Source organism: Thalassophryne amazonica, chromosome 2 (genome assembly GCF_902500255.1).
Source record: "Thalassophryne amazonica chromosome 2, fThaAma1.1, whole genome shotgun sequence".
Classification (NCBI taxonomy): domain Eukaryota; kingdom Metazoa; phylum Chordata; class Actinopteri; order Batrachoidiformes; family Batrachoididae; genus Thalassophryne; species Thalassophryne amazonica.
Window position 1 is genome coordinate 119,797,287 of NC_047104.1, and position 21,880 is coordinate 119,819,166.

Sequence of the window (21,880 nt, forward strand, 5' to 3'; positions counted from 1 at the left end):
CCTCCACCTCTCGTTGGAAAAAAAGGTCTGTTATCACTCACAAAAGTCACAAAAGGTTACTGTCAAGCAGTCAGCTGAGAATATTACCTTCCAGGTAGAACGATATCTCGGCAATGAGGTGGAGATGCCGTCCTGCTGATATACCCCACTGATGATTGCCGTCAGCTGTCTCAGGTGATGGGTGACAGCTGTCACCGAGGCTGCTCCCGTGAGGCGGCGGCGCCCTCTGGTGCCTGGAGCCCGCACTCCAGGCAGGGCGCCCTCTGGTGGTGGTGGGCCAGCAGTACCTCCTCTTCAGCGGCCCACACAACAAAAGAATTAATTTACATTAATCAGTGTCAGATATGTTTGGTGGCAATGATGGATTCATTGAGTGTCCCGTCTTCTTATTATCATTACTCAGTGCACCAGTGAAGCAGGGTATTGTAATCAATACTGTTTGTATGCCCAAGCAGAGGGTCACCCCTCTGAGTCTGGTCTGCTTGAGGTTTCTTCCTCAAATCATCAGAGGGAGTTTTTCCTCACCACTGTCGCCTGTGTGCTTGATCTGGGGGCTGGTAAGGTTACACCTTACTTGTGTGAAGTGCCTTGAGGCAACTTTGTTGTGATTTGGCACTATATAAATTAAATTAAATTAAATAAGTTGAATTGAATTGTCTGTGAACAAGATAAAGAAAAAAAGAAAAAAATGGCTGGATGCATTTTCACTAGTCTTGGTGGGAATTTTACTTGGACAGATACCTAGGGATGTTTAACGTTTGGAGAGGATGGAACAAATATTAAGGTCAACAAAAACATGGTGCAAAAAACACATTTTCTACTATATCTTCCTTCATAACCAACAGAGCTAGAGAGGCAATCTAACGTTTATATTGTTCTGCAAAATATTTGTGATTGATTGGTTTAAGCAATTTCATGATGAAGTCATGTTTGACTGTTCAGGAGGTGCATCATGCCTTTCATTCTACGAATGTAATAAAACAGTCGTACATAAAAAAATATGTTCACATTTTCCTCTATTCAGGATCTGGATTTGGTGGAGCTGCCAAGACCATGTGTGTCGGTATGAGATACTGGCAACCTGACAGACTCGACAATCTGGTGGAGGTCAGCATTGAGACGGGAAGAATGACCCACAATCATCCCACAGGTGACACTGTTAGTAATTAATTATCCAACAAGATGTTGAGGTTGGATTTGTCCTGCCTCAAGCATATCTAATGATGTTCTGTCTGCAAGAATACAGCTGATATAACAGCCCCTGAATTGTTGAGCTGAAGCTGTCAGTAGTAGAGTCCCTTTATTCAGAGAGTAGCGACACGACGAGCCGAAAAAAGGTCACATGACTCGTGGTGCCATCTTGGGTTCAAAATAGCGGTTCGCTGTTAATGTGTTTGCATTTAAATCCAGCTATTTTATTTATTTATTCACTGAAAATGCCGGGTTGCTGTGCATTTGTATGCACAAATGCACACAACAAGGGCTTCAAGATGTATAGATTCCCTTCACATCCAAACAGAAGAAAAATTTTGGAAAATAAAGTCAGCCATGTGGGATGGAAGCGACTTCATCGTCAAAGTTTTGAGAGGTAAATTTATTGTTTAGTCCAATGTACAGTAAATCTCACCTAAACCGTCATCGTATAAACTGGATATTCAGTCACCGGACAAAAAAAGTCCCAAAGTTTTTGTATTATTTCCCATATAATAAACATGTATATATCTGATTTTGTATAACAGATTTTTCACTTATATCGGAAAAAATGTCCTGTCTGATTGCAATGTATTTCCATTAAAAACCCAGAGCAGTCTGGACGTGCACAGTAACAGAGGTACACTCGCGGATTTGAGAAAAGTGGGACCAGAGTCATTTCTGTGATTAAAAGCCCGATCGTTTATTTTTTTCACACCGTGCTTAGATTCAGACCTGCAGCCTGGACATCACCTGTTAAATCAGGCACGGTACAAGCCTGTGATATGACACGTTTCTACTTTCGCTCTTTCCTTTCATATTTGAATTGTTTTTTCAGTGCGCACTCTGATTACATTTTGGGATCACAGACATTTGGCAGAAAAGTCTGCAAATTTACAACACGGAGTTGGAAGAAGAGGAAATTGTACAGCTTACCTGTGAATTGGAGGTGGTGATTGTAGAAAGAAAAGCTTGTTGAGGGTCAAATTAGTCCAGAATAAAGCATAATCCAGTGACGGAGAACTTCCACGCACGTCGGCGTCATGACACGGGAGTTACAGCTGCAGAAGCATAAATCAGGCTTTAAATTAATTAAATAAATCATCAGAAATTGTAAATGTAGGGGTGGTGGCCAAGTGGTTAATGCACTTGGTTTCACTGCGGAAGGTTCCCTGGTTGAATCCCACCCCTACCACATTTCTCCATGTAATGTGGAGTTGCGTCAGGAAGGGCATCCGGCGTAAAATTTGTGCCAGTTCAACATGTAGATCCACCTTGGATTTGCTGTGGCGACCCCGAGTAAAAAACAAGGGAGCACCCAAAGGGACTTACTATCATAAATTGTAAATTCATGTAAATTTGATAGTTTAACTATTTTTATAATTATGTTAATAGCACCTGTACCTGGATGTGTTGCTTTATGTGATTAACTGATAAAAAAACAAAACGTTCATTCAGCCGTTCAGCACAATTGGCCCCAAAATAGCCCCATGTTCTCAGTTGTCGCGACTCTCTGAATAAAGGGACTCTAGTCAGTAGCAGACCGCACATGGCACCATAAAGTGTTGTTGCACTTTTGGTTTCAGGGTTCTTAGGCGCCTTGACATCGGCTCTGTTTGCATCTTATGCTATCCAAGGAAAACCTCTTGTGACCTGGGGTCGCGAGCTCATGAAGGTCCTCCCAAAGGCAGAGGAATACTGCAGAAAGACAATACGACACATGGCAGGTCAGATAATGTCACCAAATGTATTTTATTGCTTCATTAATTGATCAGGGGAAAATTAGAGCGTCTATGTTGAAGCATTAAGAAAAATAGTGTTTCTCATGAGACTATGAAATGACTAAGCAAAGATGAAACAAAAGCAGTTGGGCTGAACTATGGCAATATGTTTGACTGTGTGCTGTTCCCATACAGAATATCAGGAAAACTGGTTCTACTTTGAAGCCAAGTGGCAGTTTTACCTGGAAGAGAGAGCGATCGAGAATGAAGACGAGAACAAGCCCTTGTTTCCTGATCGATATAATGCTGAAGAGACAGACAAGGTTAGTACCGAACCCCAACAACAGATAATATTCAGATTTTTCAATCGAGGGCACAACCTCACCCAGCTTCACTCTGCTTTCCTGTCTGCGGGTGTGGACATATTCTTATGAATGTGTTGCACCACCAGTGAGAGACCCTCAAGTGGCTTGGACTAGTGCTACAGTAAATTTTGCAGAGTAAAATATACTCTGCCGGGATAACATGTGGTCCCAGTCCAAGCAGAATTAAATATACTCTGTCACAGTGCTAAATCAACTCTATCACAGTGTAAAAACATCTCTTTCATGCTGTGAATGAATCTCTTTGGAGTTGAAAAATTTGATGTGACAAGACAGTAGAGCTGATTTCACTCTATAATAGAGTATATTTCACTCTATTTGGACTGGGACCAAATGTTATCCCGGCAGAGTATAATTTACTGTGTAGATTTGTAGGAGCCCCTAGCAAGTAGTCTGTGGGCCAAGCGGGTTTTCTGTACCACTTAAGGTGACAAAACGACACTTAGAATCCAGCGTCAGTGTACCATGTACACAAAAATGTAGTACAGCCATTGAAGAATTACACAGAGGTGAAAATGTAAAAATGCTTTAACCATGTTGAAAACTATACCACATTATTTGTCTGATCATAGTGATTCCAAAAAGGTATAGTTTGGACTATCTATGACTGAATGTTCTGGAGTTATGGTTCTGAAAACAGCAAAAATTGTGACAAAGGACAGTTTCAGTTTGTACAGGGGTCATATCTTAAAATTGCTCCAATATCAGTAAAAAATGATGTAATTTATTGTTTGGGTTAATAGGGTTTTAAAAAGGAATAGTTTGCACCATCTGTCATGGTCAGTTATCATGTTACGGGGTAACATATGTCACATGTCAATGGACATCAACCTTGTTTGACCTTTACTTTGGAGACCAAACATCCAACACAGTCAAAATTATTCATTGACTTACTTCATTGAACCCTAGCTGGCTACAGCTGCCACCCTGGGATGGTTATCATACATTTTTGTGAAGCCGTGGTACACTGAGGCTGGATTGTAAGTGTTGTTTCGTCACCTTCAATGGTACCAGTTAGGTCAAAATTAATGACTGGCTCATAGACTAAAGCAAGGGGAATGTATAGATAATAAAAAATAAATCAGACCAAAAGAATGTCAAACTGTCGGCATCTTTATAGTTGAAAAAAGAGAGGAAAAAAAAATATATATCCAAAATCTACAATTTGCCAGTAACCATTTGCTGGCTCCAGCAATGTAAGAAGTTCCTCAGTGCAACACCCCACCCCACAGATGGCCAACAGGACCAGGTTCAATCCCTCTCCAGTTGAACCAGTTGAAATCCAGGTCTCCTCCATCAAGTCCAAGTTTGCTTTTTTTTTTGTTGTGGTTTCTTTTAATCTAAGTTCTCAATTTATCTCAGTTAGGCCAATTTAAATTTTAATTCCATTGCTCAGTTGGTTAGTCAATATCTCATCACTGTCTGGATGATTTCAGTAGTACACTTGGGTTTCACTACCCATCTGACACCAACCCAACAAAAGTCACAGTAAATCAAGATTTAAACAGTGACTCATGTATCCACATTAAATAAAGGACAATCTCTTTCACACTCAGTACATCACCAGTCCAAGGTAATAGGTTCTTGAAAAAGGATGAAAAATTCACAAGTTTTCCAGTATCGATGTAGCAAATCACTGAGAGGAAAAAAGGTTTATCCTACTGCAGTTCAGAAAAACTGAAACAGTGTTCTTGTCCGAGATCATTGGTACAGGAGACCTCACAGAAATGGAGTTCTTCAGCTGTGAAACTCCAACAGGTGGCTCGCCCTCTCGGTTGTGCAAACACCATGAACTCGTTCCTACAATAATCAGCCAAATCCTCATTTGGCATTAATGAAACATAATCAAACGATGGAAAAAACATTTTGGCTTGGTTCAATATTTATTTTTCCATTTCTTGCAGTTTAACAATCTCTGATTTTCCTCCTCCACTGCATTTACCTGTGCACGTTCTCTGCCTCTCCCCTTTTCTGCCCTCTCACAGCGAGCAGCTCCACTGTTAAAAGTGTCAGTACCACTTCTTGTCCTTTAAGCTATTTTAACGTGGGTTAAAAATGTGATAATGCAAGTACAATACAGGGAAGACACTTTGGGCCTGATCTTGATGATTTGTGACACACGGTCTAAAGCCCATAGTGCAAGTACATATGTGGGCATGTTACACTTCACCTTGTTCTTTACATGGTGAGTAATCTATCTTGAGTGGGCAATTCTTAAAATATGAAGGACTGCACCAGAGGTATAGTGAAGCAAGCCACCAAGACCCCCATAACAACTTTGAAGGAGTTAAGGGCTTCTGTGGTTGTGACTGGAGACACTGCACAGTGCAACTTTTGTCTGTTGCACCACCAGTACAGCTTCATGGTGGAGTGACACAGAAAAGTTTTGTAAAGGTGTGAAATTTCAACTACAGTTTGCCAGAAGGCACATGAGAGACATGAGCCCAAATTTGATCTGTTTTCCTGCCTACTTAACATTTGCCCTACAATACCATACTGTTTGTATTTCTTAATAATTCATGCTCAAGAAGACCCAGACATATCTGCTGACTGTTTGTACAGTTACTGTTAACACTTCTGCTATGACACTGCATTTTTCCCGATGCGGGACTAATAAAGGAATGTCTTTTTTTTATATTTAGTTACAGTAGTCTAATTACTTATGCAATCGGTATACAAATGGCTGTAATTCCTGAAAGATTAATGCTAAATTTTCTTAAACCCCTTGAAATAATCTGAAGTTTACTACGAGCACATTTTGATTGTTTCATTTTACATTTTGACAGCTGCAATCTTATAACAATTGTGCCGCTGTCCAAATAGTTATGGACATGTGTTGCATTTCGCTTTATGTTTATGTTTACATCCATCCATCCATTTTCTATACTTACTTCCTCCAATTAAGGGTCATGGAGGGCCTATCCCAGCAGTTTAGGTCGTGAGGCGGGGTACACCCTGGACAGGACGCCCGTCTGTTGCAGGACCACATATAAACAAACAAAGACATTCACACACACACACACACACACACACACACACACACACACACACACACACACACCTATGGACAATTTAAAGTTTCCAATCTACCTAATCCGCATGTCTTTGGATAAGGGAGGGAGCCAGAGCCCCTGGAGAGAACCCATGCAAACACGGTGGGGCTGCAAACTCAACACATAAAGGGTGGAAAGTACCATTACCTTCTTGCTGTGAGGCAACAGTGCTAACCACTAAGCCGCCGTGCCGCCCTTTATGCTTACAATTTTATTTACATTATTAAACAGTTCAAAAATAAATACAAACAAGAACAATCAGAGATTTTTCTGTGTAGGCTCTCAGTTGTCCAGGTGGTTTACATAGTAGAGAAGCTTGAATCTTCCACTGGACCGGTCGAGGTGAGACTAAGCAACCTTACACAAAAGGCTATACCAGCACCGCAGAGAGGGCGCCAGTGGACCTCAGTCTGCAGTTCATCTCCGCCTGAAAGACACTAACCACATGTTTGAAGACAAGGAAGTTAAGATCTTAGCCAGAGAGAAGAAATGGTTTGAGAGAGGTGTCAAGGAAGCATTCTTTGTAAAACAGTTGAAACCCAGCCTTAACCGGGGAGGGGGTCTCAGACACACTTTGTCCCCGGTTTACAATGGGGTACTCAGGTCAAAGCAGTTTCAGTCTTTTGTTCATGGTAATGAGTCATTCACGTCATCAGGAGAGTCGTCAAGGGAGCCATCAGGAGAGACTTCCGTCCCATCATTAGGAGGGACAGGTGCCCTGTCATTAGGAGGGTGCTAACTAGAGCACAACAGGTGCTAATTAGAACTATTGTTTAGTCACTAGCCTGCAGCAGTCAGCCTCTCGGTAGGAGGGGTCTGGTTAGGTTAAAAACTCCAGCTTTTGTTGGCTTCTGTTTTATTCTTCTCTACAAGAGTCAAGACGGAAGTCAGACTACCAGAGCAAGAATTTTAGCTGAGGAAGCTTCTGCGATTTGAAGCGAAACGTCCTCACGTCAAGCAACCCAGTCCAGTCGAAGATTCAAGCTTCTCTACAACAATCAGAGATTTATAATGTCTGGCAATCCAGATCTGGATCACTTCCAAAATTTGGTGGAGTCTTCCATGCCCTAATATCTATCTGTGGTGCAAATTTCGTCAAAATCCATTCAGTAGTTTTGACGTAGTCCTGCTAACAGACAAACAGACAAATAAATAAACGCCAATGATTTTATTACATCCTTTGCAGACGTAACAAGCACAGTTTCACATTGTCACAGTGCGTGTTTCTTAACATTACAGGTGTATAAGTGCTGGAGCTCAGAAGGCCGTGCAGGCCGGATGGGACACGATGCCCCCATGATAGCTTATGACGCTCTGCTGGCAGCAGGGAGCAACTGGACTGAAGTGTGTCGACGAGCCATGTTTCATGGAGGTGAGGGCTACGGTGTTTTGCAGCTTCACTGCATAAGAAGAAATGGAAATGAACTGTCTGATCAACCTTCTCGCAGGTGAGAGTGAAGCCACAGGCCTGATTGCCGGCTGCCTCTACGGCCTTATGTATGGTCTCAGCCAGGTTCCTCCGGGTCTGTACCAGGGTTTGGACAAGCGACAGCGTCTGGAGGAGCTCGGAGAAGCACTTTATAAAGCAGCGGCTGCAGAGAAGTGCATAGAGAAGTAAACCTTCACTGGCCTGAACCCTACTGGCTATGAGAGGAACTGCACATGACTGCTTCTCTTTGTCTCATACTTCCCTCTAGTTCTTCCTGGTCGTTGTAAACAATATTCTATCCTCCTCATATCCAGCTCTGCCATGATCTGAAAACATAAAGGTGTTTTTCCCTGTAGGTGTGAGGGCAGGCGCCCATTTAAAGCCTTCCTGGTCTACCTGGAATTACACTGCAAAATCAACATAATTTTCTGTTGGTGTCTTGTAACCCCCAAACCTACTGAATATTCGAAATATTCGCATCTTTCACTGTCAAACGTAGGGACTGCGGTAAAACTTAAGCTTCTTTTAGAGATTTTTCACCCCAATTTCTGATTTCAACATTGATGAAATGATTATTTTTTTAATTGTAGGTAAAATTCATATTAACTGCTATTTTATATCCACTTACATAGGAGTGTCCCCGAATATTGCCAAATACACCCGATTCCAATTGCACGATTATAACACTACTTCTATGTTTTCCCCCACACTTTTCCAGAAAAGCTAAAATATCTCTGTCAACATCTCAAAAACTTTCTTGAAGAGCGTGTTTTCATGGGTTTCATGTTGCATAGGAGGATGAGAAGTAGTCCCCACTCGCCCATTTTCACCTACTTTTACAGAAGAGCATTCTGATCTGCATCAATTAAATGTGATCATTAATGTTTTGTGGCTCACAAAATTTTTTTAAACATGTTTAAAACTTTCTCGATTGCTCACAGTGTTCTAGAACACTTCCTGTATCACAAATTACACCTGTTTTCAAACCCTTATTGTGTGTCCAATTTTTAATTTCTTTTTAATTTATGCGCTAAAAACGTACACAATCAGATATCAAAAATCTGGAATAGGAGACCACCCTAAATCGTCATTACTTTTGGATAACAATGATTTTAGAAAATGCATTTTCACAAAGAAATTACTGTATTTCTCAAATGTTTTCCTTTCTTTTATTACCATTATCCACATAATTATGTTGCATCATTTATATTTCAGCAAAATTACTTTAAACACTTGGGAAAGCACCTTTATTATGACTAGAATGACCTTTGGTGAAGTTTAATTTTAGCTTTTCTCATTTATGTTTTCCAGTTGTTAAAATAGTTTTTTCCTGATCTTGTTTTTACATCGTGATGTCGTATCCGTGAAGTAGCTTCGACATAATCCTTAAAGTCTACAAATTGAAATCTTGACCCAAAAGCCCAATAATGTCCAACATTTGTGTCCGTGATGTGTATACCTAAACCTCTGACCACAGCTGTACATAACATGAAGTCTGAGTCTCTCTTAATTCCAATCTAACATCTTCTTGCAGGGGAGCTTTTTATCTTATGTAATCTTAATTTTCTTGAACATTTCCTCTTCTCTTACACTGTAAAGAGACAGCGATTTGGAAGAAGCAAGAAAAGTGAATATTCAGGTGGATTTGAGCCACATCTAACTTCTTTCTGAGCTGTCAGTGTGTTGAAATTGACCTCATTTGTCTTTTTTAGATATTTGAAATTTCTGCTTTAGAAGTGAACAAATTTAAAATAACACAAGCTGATGTCACAATTTCTACTCTAATCATAATAATGAAATAATGCTGTAACCCCGCCCACACACCTCACAGCCTTGGTCATGCGCTACATGCACTTCAGTAGTGTGCACAATCACGTTTCTCTGTTTTCTTCATATAAATAACAAATATGAATTTTCAGTGTTGTGCAGCTGCTGTGTTAATATGAATGTAAACTTTACACAGCTAAAAGAATATACGAGGTCTATTAGAAAAGTATCCGACCTTATTTAAAAAAAAAAAAACATATGGATTTGAATCATGTGTGCTTGCGTGAGCCAACCTTGAACCTTCATGCGCATGCATGATTTTTTTCACGCCTGTCGGTTGCGTCATTCGCCTGTGAGTGACATGTTCTGTGACGCTTCAACACGGCGTTGCTTTGCGCATCGCGGGACCCGCGTGCGGAATTCCTCCGCACGTCTTTCTCAATTTGCCGAAAAAGTGCTGATGTCCACGTCTTTTCACAATTCCTGTGCTAGTCCAGACGACGTCCTGGATAAAACACAGCATCCAGTTTGGAAATGAACGGCACATTCCACTTTTAATGAGGAGTTTTTGTCATGGAAAGAGGAATGGACGCTTCTCGCGTCACGACATCAAGCGAGACAAAGAACACCTCCGTTTCTGAGTGCCAGAAGGACAAGCTGGGACATGTCCAGCTCTCCACAATTTCTCTGATACTCATCCGACTGGTAAGCACTGAAAGGCATGTCCCAGTTTGTCCTTCTGGCACTCCGAAACCAAGGTGTTCTTTGTCTCGCTTGACGTCGTGACGCGCAAAGTGTCCGTTCCTCTTTCCATGACAAAGCAACGCCGTGATGAAGCAACACAGAACATGTTCTGGCATGTCCAGGCTCGTCCACAATTTCTTGGATAATCACTCGACTGAAAAACCACCGACAGCTGTCTGAACGCCATCTCAAAGCCATCCTGTGAGACCAAAACGGAGGTGGTTTTGTGTTGGTCCAGCAGCGAATCCATCATGACGCGCGAAGCCTCCGCTTGGCTTTCCATGACAAAATCTCTTGTTAAAAGTGAAATCTGCCGGAAAATGGTTGATGTCCAGCTCTTGTGATAACCAGAGAAATTGCACACGATGGTCACTGATCCACAGAGCCATCCGTTTAGAAATGAAATGGTCGCTCAGCCTGTCGATGGCAGCTGGAGCGCGGCGCGCCCCACAGCTGCTGTGGGCTGTCCTTAAAGGGATAGTAACATCCCTTAATGTCTTTGAAGCCCATAAAATTTTCACCAAAAACCACCTGAATTTCTCGAATGGTGTCCACATGGATGTGCCTTACAGTTTCTAAAAAAAAATTTGATCAAGCAAAGCGGCAGTCTCTCAGCCATTTCCCTGACAATGAAAATCCGCCGAGAGGGCTGGACCACTCCTCACTCAAAGCCTGCTCACAGGCGAATGACGCAACCGACAGGCGTGAAAAAAATCACGCATGCGCATGAAGGTTCAAGGTTGGCTCACGCAAGCACACGTGATTCAAATCCATATGTTTTTTTTTTTTAAATAAGGTCAGATACTTTTCTAATAGACCACATAGTTGTTCAGAACCTTCAGCTGCATGGGGGAATGTTTTTTCTTTGTTAGATTGCTAAATTACAATATTATAATTCTGAAACAACCAGCTGAACCCTCGGCCTCAGCAGATTGTTCTTTCTGAAATCAGGGTCAGACTTTGGTTCATACACCCTCCAAAAACAGGCTGTGCATAGGCAAAAATACATAATAGTTCTCAAGTAGCTACAAAGCCAGCCAATCAGAGTAGGTGCTCATGAATAATTAACATTTAATATAATTAGCTTCCGGGATAACAACCACTTGTAAATGCAGATTGGATTGTTGCGAAAAATGAGATTAGACAAATACAATCAGTTTCTGTTGAATAAAATGTCACACATATGATCAACATCTATATAAATGAATCAAACACCTGACAATAACAATACTTTAATTCTCCCAAAATTATATGTAGAAACTGTTGGAATATGTCTTCTTTTAAGTCTAAACATTTTATCACCTGTATTTTTCTGCTGCCATGGGCAAATATGACAGGAATAGTCAGTTTCAGGTGTTGTTGACTTAATAAAATTTGTGTTTGTTTAACAGACGAGTATCCAGTCCCCGAGGAGAGCAACAGTACAAAGTTAAATATGTTAAACACAAGATATGCTGTTCCAGCAGTCTGGTGCCCCTTCACACATAACACAACTGAAGACGACTAGCGCACAAAGGAGGAATTGCATGCCATTTGTGAAAAATCGGAGCCGCCTCAAACCCTTTGTACACCTGTCATTCGTGCACACAAGCTGCCGAAAGACAGCGAATGCCCTGCATGTGCTCATTCGATCCCTCTCTCAGCAGGTGTTGGCCAAATTCCAGGTGTCACACATGAACGTCTAACACCACTCGCTGGACATTTACAAAAGGCTATTCACATAACTGGTACGATAGTAGAGAGCAAATGACCACATTCAACCTGTCTGTGAAAATTGTCAAAGTGCCACACGAGTGTGACGTCACCTGGCAACACACATGGCTTCCTCCCCGCCACACACACACACAAATGGTGTGTGGAGTGTATCGTCGTCGTCCACCCCCGCCACCCTTCAACACAAATGGCTTGTGGAGTGTGTCGTTCCCCCCCCACTACCACCAACGCGCACGCACACACCACACACACACACCATGAATCCAACATTGTCAGCTGTGGCTGATGGTCCCCAGAGTCCAGTGCTGGACCAGCACAGTGTGCTGTGTCCTGCACCTTAGGTGAACATACATTGTACATGTGTGTGCGGTCGCTCATGCTCTCATGATGACCAAACAGCATCTGAGCACACGGCACAGTGTGATGCTGCCTGGCTAGCTGATTTCACTTCCACCATGTAAATTGCAGTTTACATGACAAATAAAAAGAGTGGAAATTAAACAAATAAGGGTGACGAAGGCGTGACCTCATTCTTGTGTGATTGCTTTAATGTGGACACACGGCGCATGTCAGCTGACTGCCAACTGAGTGACAGCTGGACATGATCGTGCACACAAGGTGTTACATTACAACCGTAACAAATGTCATTTTGTCAGTTATTATGGCGCTTTTTCTCTCTTTTTGTTTTAATATGTTTATCTCCTTGTTGATTTTAGGCATTTTAAGAGGTCTGTTAGAAAAGTATCCGACCTTTTTATTTTTTTCAAAAACCTAATGGATTTGAATCACGTGTGCTTGCATGAGCCAACCTTGAACCTTCGTGCGCATGCATGATTCACATTCCACTGTGAAAGAAGATTTGAATTGCCGTGTTGAAGTCTCACAGGACATGTTGTGACATGCCCAGCTCTTCCACCATTCTGAAGATTCAGATGGCTTTCGGTGGCTTTTCAGTCATGTGACTATCCGAGAAATTGTGGACGAGGTGGCTATGTCACAACATGTCCTGTGAGACTTCAACACGGTGGCGCTTTTGTTCCGCCATCAGCTTCGTGCCCAAGCCATCGGCATGAATTTCGCCGCCACTCTTTTCATGGCAAAATCTTCTGTCACAGTGGAAGGTGCCAAAAAAGTGCTGATGTCCACCTCTTCCACAATTTCTCGGATAGTCACACAACGGTACCACATCACCACAGCGTTCACATGGAAATGATCTGGTCTTTCAGCATGTTGATGGCCGCCCCGGAGCGCGGCTCGCTCTCCACCATGTGCGGGCCGTCTTTAAAACCGGTTGTACCGCTCCTTAATCTGTGTGATGCCCATAGGATCGTCACCGAAAGCCGTCTGAATAATCCGAATGGTTTCCACCTGGCTGTTGCCCAGTTTCTGGCAAAATTTGATGCAGTCGCGCTGCTCCAGTCGTTCTGCCATTTTCCTTGCAAAGAAAAAACAACGAGAGACTCCACCCATCCTCACACAAAGGCTGCTTACAAGCAAATGACGCAACCGACAGGCGTGAAAAAAATCATGCATGCGCACGAAGGTTCAAGGTTGGCTCATGCAAGCACACGTGATTCAAATCGATCAGGTTTTTGAAAAAATAAAAAGGTCGGATACTTTTCTAACAGACCTCGTACACTCCTGTTATAAGACAGTGATTGTAGGTAAAGTTTCCATCTGGTAATCTGAGCTTTTGTAAATTGCAGGTTCGAATCCCGTGAGTGGCATTTATTTTTTATTTAACCGCAGGTTCTGTATTGCGTCCCCTTTTATTTATTACTGATATCAACCCAGTGTTTTCAGTAATTATATAGCTGGTTTTTATTTTGTTATTCTCCACATCAGCGGCACGATGTGGTGTAACACGTCCCAGCTGCTTGCACTGTGTTTGTGCACGCTTGTGCACAAAACTGTCGCCGATGTGTCGTACACGCCTACATGACTGTGCGTCCCTCACAACAGCAGGTGGATGGTTCGTGGTTCCCCATTTTGTGTTTGGTTCATGGATTTTCTTCTGGGTTCTGTGTCTTTCGTGTTATGTGTGAAGGGGCCCTTTATGCATGTGGTCAAAAACAGAGTTTTCTCCATTTGTATTATTATAAATACAGTGTATCTTAGCAGGAATGACCTCAAAATTGTTGTGTATGATGATGCTATCTGTTTCACAGTTCACGTGTTTGTAGCCTGTACTAAAACTGCATGAAGACATGAAATATAACACTTTTTATAACCGCTATAATGACACAATGCATTTATTTTTTAATCTTTTAAGAAGATCCTCATGTACAGGGTGACCCCCGCTCCCAAAAAACAAAACAAAAACAGAACCCATAAAAATTGTAATAAATCCTACAAAGGATTCACTCTGTGTATGATCATTCCCCAAAGCTTCAGTTATCTCGGTCGCTTTGCATAAAAGTCATGTTCTTCCATGACATAACAGGCCTGCAGGCCTATTTTGCCAACAAATAATTTGGTGGTTCACAGTTGTGAATCTCGCGCCATCTCGTGGTCTGTGACTCACGCGAGAGGTCAGGTTCAGCAATTCAGGGCAAAATGTAAACAAACGTCGTGAAGAAGTCCATCACAGGAGCTACACCTCCTCTCAGTTTGGGAGAACGTGTCATCATCATAATCGCCCGTGAATTCGCTGGATCAACACCATCCACATCCAGCCATTGTTTACATGTGCTGTGAGATGCTGGAACTCTGCTGGCACCACAATGCATTCTGGGTAGCGCAGGGGGCTGCCAGGGGGATTATGGGAAATGTTAAAGTACCGAATACCATTTGGAGTATATTTTAGAAAGGACATGACTTTTATGGAAAGCGACCAGGATAACTGAAACTTTGGGGAAAGATTGTACACAGACTGAAGGTTAAGTTCAGCAAATTTCAAGGAATTTGCTGGACCTTTGTAAGATTTATTACAATTTTTCAAATCAAATCAAACAATTTTATTTATATAGCACCAAATCACAACAACAGTTGCTCCAAGGCCCTCCAAGCCATACAATAATTACAGAAAAAACCCAAATGGTCAAAACGACCCCCTGTGAGCAAGCACTTGGCGACAGTGGGAAGGAAAAACTCCCTTTTAACAGGAAGAAACCTCCAGCAGAACCAGGCTCAGGGAGGGGCAGTCTTCTGCTGGGACTGGTTGGGGCTGAGGGGAGAGAATCAGGAAAAAGACATGCTGTGGAGGGCAGCAGAGATCAATCACTAATGATTAAATGCAGAGTGGTGCATACAGAGCAAAAAGAGAAAGAAACACTCAGTGCATCATGGGAACCCCCCAGCAGTCTAAGTCTATAGCAGCATAACTAAGGGATGGTTCAGGGTCACCTGATCCAGCCCTAACTATAAGCTTTAGCAAAAAGGAAAGTTTTAAGCCTAATCTTAAAAGTAGAGAGGGTGTCTGTCTCCCTGATCCGAATTGGGAGCTGGTTCCACAGGAGAGGAGCCTGAAAGCTGAAGGCTCTACCTCCCATTCTACTCTTAAAAACCCTAGGAACTACAAGTAAGCCTGCAGTCTGAGAGAGAAGTGCTCTATTGGGGTGATATGGTACTATGAGGTCCCTAAGATAAGATGGGACCTGATTATTCAAAACCTTATAACCTTATTTTTATGGGTTCTGTTTTTTTGTTGGGTCACCAGTCTACAAATCTTGCCTTTTTTGTACATTAAAATACTTAGATCAACACTGTACCTAAAACTAGAAATTCAGATGTTTATAAATGTATACTTGAAAAAGTACAGTTACACTGTCACCTGTGTGCTTGCTCTAGGGGTTGGTAAGGTTAGACTTTACTTGTGTGAAGCACCTTGAGACAGCTTTTTTGTGATTTGGTGCTATATAAATGAAAATAAATTGAAGTTACATGGAAGATGCTTCAAGTTTGTTTGGATTGGTAAAAACATAGACATTTTTTAATCAAATATCTGATTGGAAATGGAAGCACCCTGCCAGGTGCAGTCTCTAGTGCACCTAACCCACGTGTCTTTGGATGTGGGAGGAAGCCGGAGCACCTGGAGGAAACCCACGCAAACATGGGGAGAACACGCAGACTCCACACAGATAGGCCACAGGTGGGAATCAAACCCATGACCTTCTTGCTGTGAGTCAACAGTGCTAACCACTAATCGACTGCGCTGCCCATATTGAGGAAGTTGATGCAAATAAAAGGAATTCTAACACATTAAAGGATTTGTGCTAATCTGTTAGTGGACAGTGGCCACTAAAGTTCTCTGAGGTAAAGTCAGACAGAACCAAAGTGACTTTTTATGCTTTCTGTGAATGTTTACTCCATTCCATTGAATGTTTAGTTCCAATTCACTCTCACTCTGCATTTTATGTGTATAATGTCACTTGTGTCTCACATGGGTGGAGCCTGAAATAGTGAGTGCTTCACTTTGCAACCTCACTTCAGGTATTCTTGCCACATGCACATTAGTGACAACAGCTTTTATCATGAAGACACAAGTCCTTTATAGGAGAGCCCCACTGGTTCAGCTTCTTATCCCCAGATTATGGTGCATGAAGAGGACGAGGATCAACTGCTCCTCCTGAATGGGATGCCAGTCCATTGCAGGTTACTTCCTCAGCCAAAGATGGTACCCATTTACAGCTGGGTGGATTGGGACAGTGGTGGATATATACAAATCCAAGGTGGCCACCCATGAATGTGATTTTACCCACATACACTTTTTTGTAATCAACACCTTTGGATTCTGTGACCCTGAAAATGTATATTTAGCCACTTGAATATAGACTCTAGGTTATCTTGAAGCCTAGATACTGAAAAAAATAACCTAAAAAAATGTAAGCCCCCAATTTTACAAATCTAAGAAGGCAGCCATGGTGTCTTCAGGAAAAATGAAATCCATTTTCTGATTGCCTATTGCATGCACTTCGCAAAAATGTATAATTTTACTAATATCCACAAAATTACAATGAAATTACATAACAAACCTGACTTGTTGAAAACTAGCAATAACACATTATGCTGTGTGCCGCGTAGTCCCTGGCAATAGTGGCCCTAATGATCGGAACTCTGTGCAAATTCGATTTTTACCCTGTGGGAAAATATAGTTATTTCACAGGACTATTTGCAAGGATTTAATTGGCACACTTCATTAAGGTCCCCTTCACGCAAAGTATGAATGTGGTCGAATTGCACACGAAGCAGGAAGTGTATGCAAGTCGTGTAAAATCGGAGCTGCCTCAAACACCTCTTACACCTGTTGCTACAACTGTTTGCGCTCACCACTGGCTGAAAGACAAAGTGTGCACTGTGAGAGCCCATTCAATCCCTCTCGCGGCAGGTGTTAGCCAAATTCCAGGTGACACACACAAACATCTAACACTGTTCGCTTGACACTTTGAAAATGTGTGGCCATTCACACGGTTAGTACGAAAATAGTGAGCAGAGGATCACTTTCGAGCTGGCAGTGAAATTTGCACGTGTGTTGCACCCCCCCCCCTGCATCTGCAACACATGTGGCAGATGTGTTGCAGATGATAACTAAAAACAAATGATCACATAACAGACACAGAGTGACACATTGGTGTGTGTGGCCACCAATTACGGGAGGTGATGGTCTAGTGGTTAAGGTGTTGGGCTTGAGTCCAGAAGATCATGGGTTCAAATCCCAGCCTGACTAAGGGCCCTTGGGCAAGGCCTTTAATCCCCTATTGCTCCCCTATTGGTGTGTAGTGAGTGCCTTGCATGGCAGCACCCTGACATCGGGGTGAATGTGAGGCATAATTGTAAAGCGCTTTGAGCATCTGATGGAAAAGCGCTATATAAATGCAGTCCATTTCACCAACAGCGTGTTGGGCCGGACACGTGCATGTGCCGGCTGGACACACCAGGCCTTTGATAAGAGCGAACTGCATCATTTGTCATTACATGACTGTACGTCTGTGACCATGGGTCATCTACAGAGGAACAGACGGTTCATACTTGTATTCTTCACTTGATAAGAGGGACTGGGTAAAATGCGGTGTTGTTTTCATGGTGTGTGGGTTTTTTTTTTAAATACGTTTATCTCCTTGTTGATTTCAGGCATTTTTCCGGACCTTTTATAGAACAGCGATGATAGCACAGTGATAAAGTTTTTGGCTGGCAATCAGAGCTTTTGTAAATTGCAGGTTCGAATCCCGTGGGTGGCACTGGCATGTGTTTTTTTTTTCACAGCAGCTGCACAATGTGGTTACACACGCTGCTCACACTGTGACCCTAGTGCAATGGTTTCGTGCACATTCTTGTACGAAACTGTCGCAGCGGGATCGTTCAAGCCTGCCCGACCACATGTTCCTCCCGATGTCAGTGAGATGTTATCATGGTTCGCTCATACAAGCTGTTTTCTCGTGATTCGCCTGATTTGTACTTACTTGTACTATGTGTGAAGGGGCCCTAATATAAAGTTACATGACATAATTATCTATCTATCACTACTACTATTGCCATCAAATTAGTCAGCCAACTTGACTGTATGAAAATCAATTCTGTTGTGAAGACCTGTGATTATTCAGTTGTACTTTAGCTGCACATAAGCACAAGGGTTCACTTTCACACATGTTTTCTATTCTTCATAGAGCATATTCTCAGAAAAGCTGCACTGGCCCTGATGCCAGTATCTTGAGGAAGCTGATTAGAGACCGCAGCTGCCATCCAGTACTACGTGGGATTCTGGAGAGTCTCTTGCAGTACCTAATGCAGGACCTTCCCAACCGGACCACCACAAACAGAAATAAAGAGACATCAGGGTTGAGTACACCTGAAGAGAGCAGAAATGGAGAACATTGTGTTGAGGGAGTTCCATATTCAGTGAAGAAGACTCAACATTCCACAACTGTTCGGCTTCCTGAAGTTCACAAAATGTCTCAAAGTATTACTTCTACTGAGAGTTCTGGAAGGAGTCCTGGAAGATGCTGGATAGTTCCACAAAAAGAGACTATGCCAAATCAGGATAATAAAGTTCAAATAGCACCGCGAAGGCTTACGTCGTTCAAACTCCTCCAATCTAAATTTACACGATCCATGCCCAAACCTCCAATCACACATCAAAGAGAAGTGGGAAAGTTGACCACCAAAGGAGTCATGGTGCATGATGCGAGTCACAGCCAAGACTGTGACTATGGTGTACAAAGAAGAGACAGTTACCATGGTAGAAGACTGCAAGGACCGAAAAGAGACACAAATGTAAAAGAAATGGTGCGCAGATTTGCCAAGGCTGAGCAGAAACAAAGTGGAATCAATCTGCAACAGCCAATCAGGCCGAGACGCATTGGAAAAGGGGTCTTCATGTCATTGCTGTTGGAGACGTTTGAGACTGTGGCCACAGTATGTAAGAAAAGTGACGTGAAATGTTGCAATGAAAGGTCTTCTAGAGTAGCAGTCAAGGTGGGCAGTTCCGTAAAACAGAAAGTAATGTGTCATGAAAGGAGACAAAAGCAAGCAGTGGATCAAACTGTCCACCATCCAAAAGACCACAAGCAGATAAAAAGTCAGTTTGTTCCAGAGCAGTCAAACAGAAGTCAAACATCAGATAGGCTGAAAGAAAGACCAGAGGAACCAAGATATTTTTCAACAAAAGTCTTCTCACATCTGAGAGTTGACCCCATGAGGGACAGATCTTCAGTTCCACAGGCTGGCATTCATCGTTCAATCAACGATAACAACGTCCAAGGTCATGATGATGACTTAAAAGGCTGTATTTCCACAGAATATAGCGAAATTCCAACTGCAGTGGAAATACCCATGTGCATTTATGATAAGTTAAATTACAGACATCCACAGCTGCTGGGTTTACAATGTGTGACACAATGGTCACTTCCAGAGCCTGGCAAACTGTCCATGCAGTTGGAGGCTCCACTGACATGGCATTTCCCAACCATCCTACCTTGTACTTCTGTCTGGGACATCTGTGTTGATTCCTCCCCTGAACTATGTTCTGTGGAATCAAAATATGGAACGTACTTGGAAAATGTTCCCAATGTAAAAGAGAAAGTTGTGTGTCAGGAAAGACAGCACCAACAACCAGTGGTTCAAACTGTCCACCATCCAAAAGACCACAAGCAGATCAAAAGCCAATTTGTTCCAGGGCAGTCAAAAGGAAGTCAAACATCAGATGGGCAGAAAGAAAGACCAGAGGAGCCAAAATATTTTTCAACGAAAGTCTTCGCACATCTGAGAGCTGACCCACTGGGGGACAAACCTTCAGATCCACAGGCTGGCATTCATCATTCAGTCAGTGATAACAAGGACAAAGGTGATGACGATGATGACTTAAAAGGGTGTAGTTCAACAGAATATGGTGAAATTCAGACTGTAGTGGAAATACCCAGGTGTATTTATAGAAAGTTAAATTACGGACATCCACAGCTGCTGGTTTTGGAATGTGTGACACAATGGTCACTTCCAGAGCCCGGTAAGCTGTCCATGCAGTTGGCAACTCCAATGACCTGGTATTTCCCAACCATCCTACCTTGTTCTTCTGTCTGGGACACCTGTGTAGATTCTTCCCCTAAACTATGTTCTGTGGAACCAAAATGTACAACATACTTGGAAAATGTACCCAACGTGAAGACAGAAGGTCCTCACATGGTTCTAGAGAGCTCTCACAGGAAGTGGAACATGGGTGAACCTTCCATTAAAGAGACATGCACTGTAACACCTATAACTGATGGACTGTTGATGTACACAGACCAAAATTTGGAAGAGAGGAATCCAACCACAACTGTAGCAAAGTACCTCATCCCAAGGATTAATAGATTTAATCCTCTAGTTGGTGCTGATCATAGCACAGTCCCCTCCCCGTTGGTAACGAAACACACCAACAGTAAAGATATCATGGGTAGCATCCCAGCTTCCCTCTTTGATGCCTCAAAGACTCCATTTATCAATGGATTTACAGAAAATGGAAAACTTCAAGACATCCCCTCACAGCTTCCTAATATCAAGGTACAAAACCTTTGTCCATCAACTCAAAGTGAAACAACAGAGAATACTACACAGATTAAAGCTGAGAAACACAGACATGGAAAAGAAGACGAAGGCACAGTTGCAGATGTTAGACAAACAGGTGCATCACAAGGCCCTGAAAAAGTTGCCAAGGTTGCAATGGAAGACAACAAGACCCCTGCTGTTATGTCACAAAATCACATTCATCCTCAGACAGAAAAACAAAAACAGAGACAGAAATACACAACAATAAATTATGGGGATCCTTCAGTCAAACAAGAATTTAAACCAAAAATAATCTGTTTTACTGACACTTTTACTTTCTAGGTTGATTTTATTGAAAAGAAAAAGTGATGCAGTGTCAACATCAGAAATCAGTGATGGACAAAGTACAATGAATATATAAATTACTATTTTAGTATTGAGCAATGTTTACATATAAGTCAGCAACAACACATTAACCTACAAATACAGTGATGTGAAAAAGTTGTGCGCCCCTGAGCTTTTACATTTTAATTTTTTATATCACTCATCTTCAACCTCTTATCCTGGAACAGATTGCAGGGGTAACAGCTCCAGTAGGGGACCCCAAACTTCCCTTTTCCGGGTCACATTAACCACCTCTGCCAGGGGATACTCTTCCTGGACCAGTGTGGAGATATAATCTCTCAACCTTTTTTTTACATCCACCTTTTTTGTAACATCCAATTTTCTTCAGACAAGTCAGGGGATGGATACATGAACATTTCCATCACACGGATTATGTTTTGGACGTCCCCCACCTCAGTTATAAAGAAACACAAACGCTGTGTATGTATGGTACTTGGAACTGTATGGAGGCAGCAGTTCCCAAAAACTGAGAGACCATGCAAGAAGGTTACTAGTAAAGAAAGCCACCAAGATGACAAG

General features: G+C 42.2%; 1 protein-coding gene across 2 annotated transcripts in view; it reads left to right on the forward strand.

The window, feature by feature from the left end:
- adprhl1 (ADP-ribosylhydrolase like 1) overlaps nt 1-21,406 on the forward strand; it is a 30,103-nt gene extending 8,697 nt beyond the window's left edge. Inside the window, exons 3-8 of one of the 2 annotated variants that reach the window (XM_034192789.1) lie at nt 1,025-1,150; nt 2,778-2,918; nt 3,108-3,235; nt 7,588-7,720; nt 7,797-7,962; nt 18,604-21,406. In XM_034192789.1, the coding sequence (XP_034048680.1) occupies nt 1,025-1,150; nt 2,778-2,918; nt 3,108-3,235; nt 7,588-7,720; nt 7,797-7,962; nt 18,604-21,298 (3,389 nt within the window). In that variant the 3' untranslated portion in view covers nt 21,299-21,406. Of the gene's footprint in view, nt 1-1,003; nt 1,283-2,714; nt 2,919-3,107; nt 3,236-7,587; nt 7,721-7,796; nt 7,963-18,603 lie in introns of those variants that run through there. The other variant, XM_034192798.1, reaches the window with a different exon arrangement.
- The last annotated feature ends 474 nt before the right edge of the window (nt 21,407-21,880 follow it).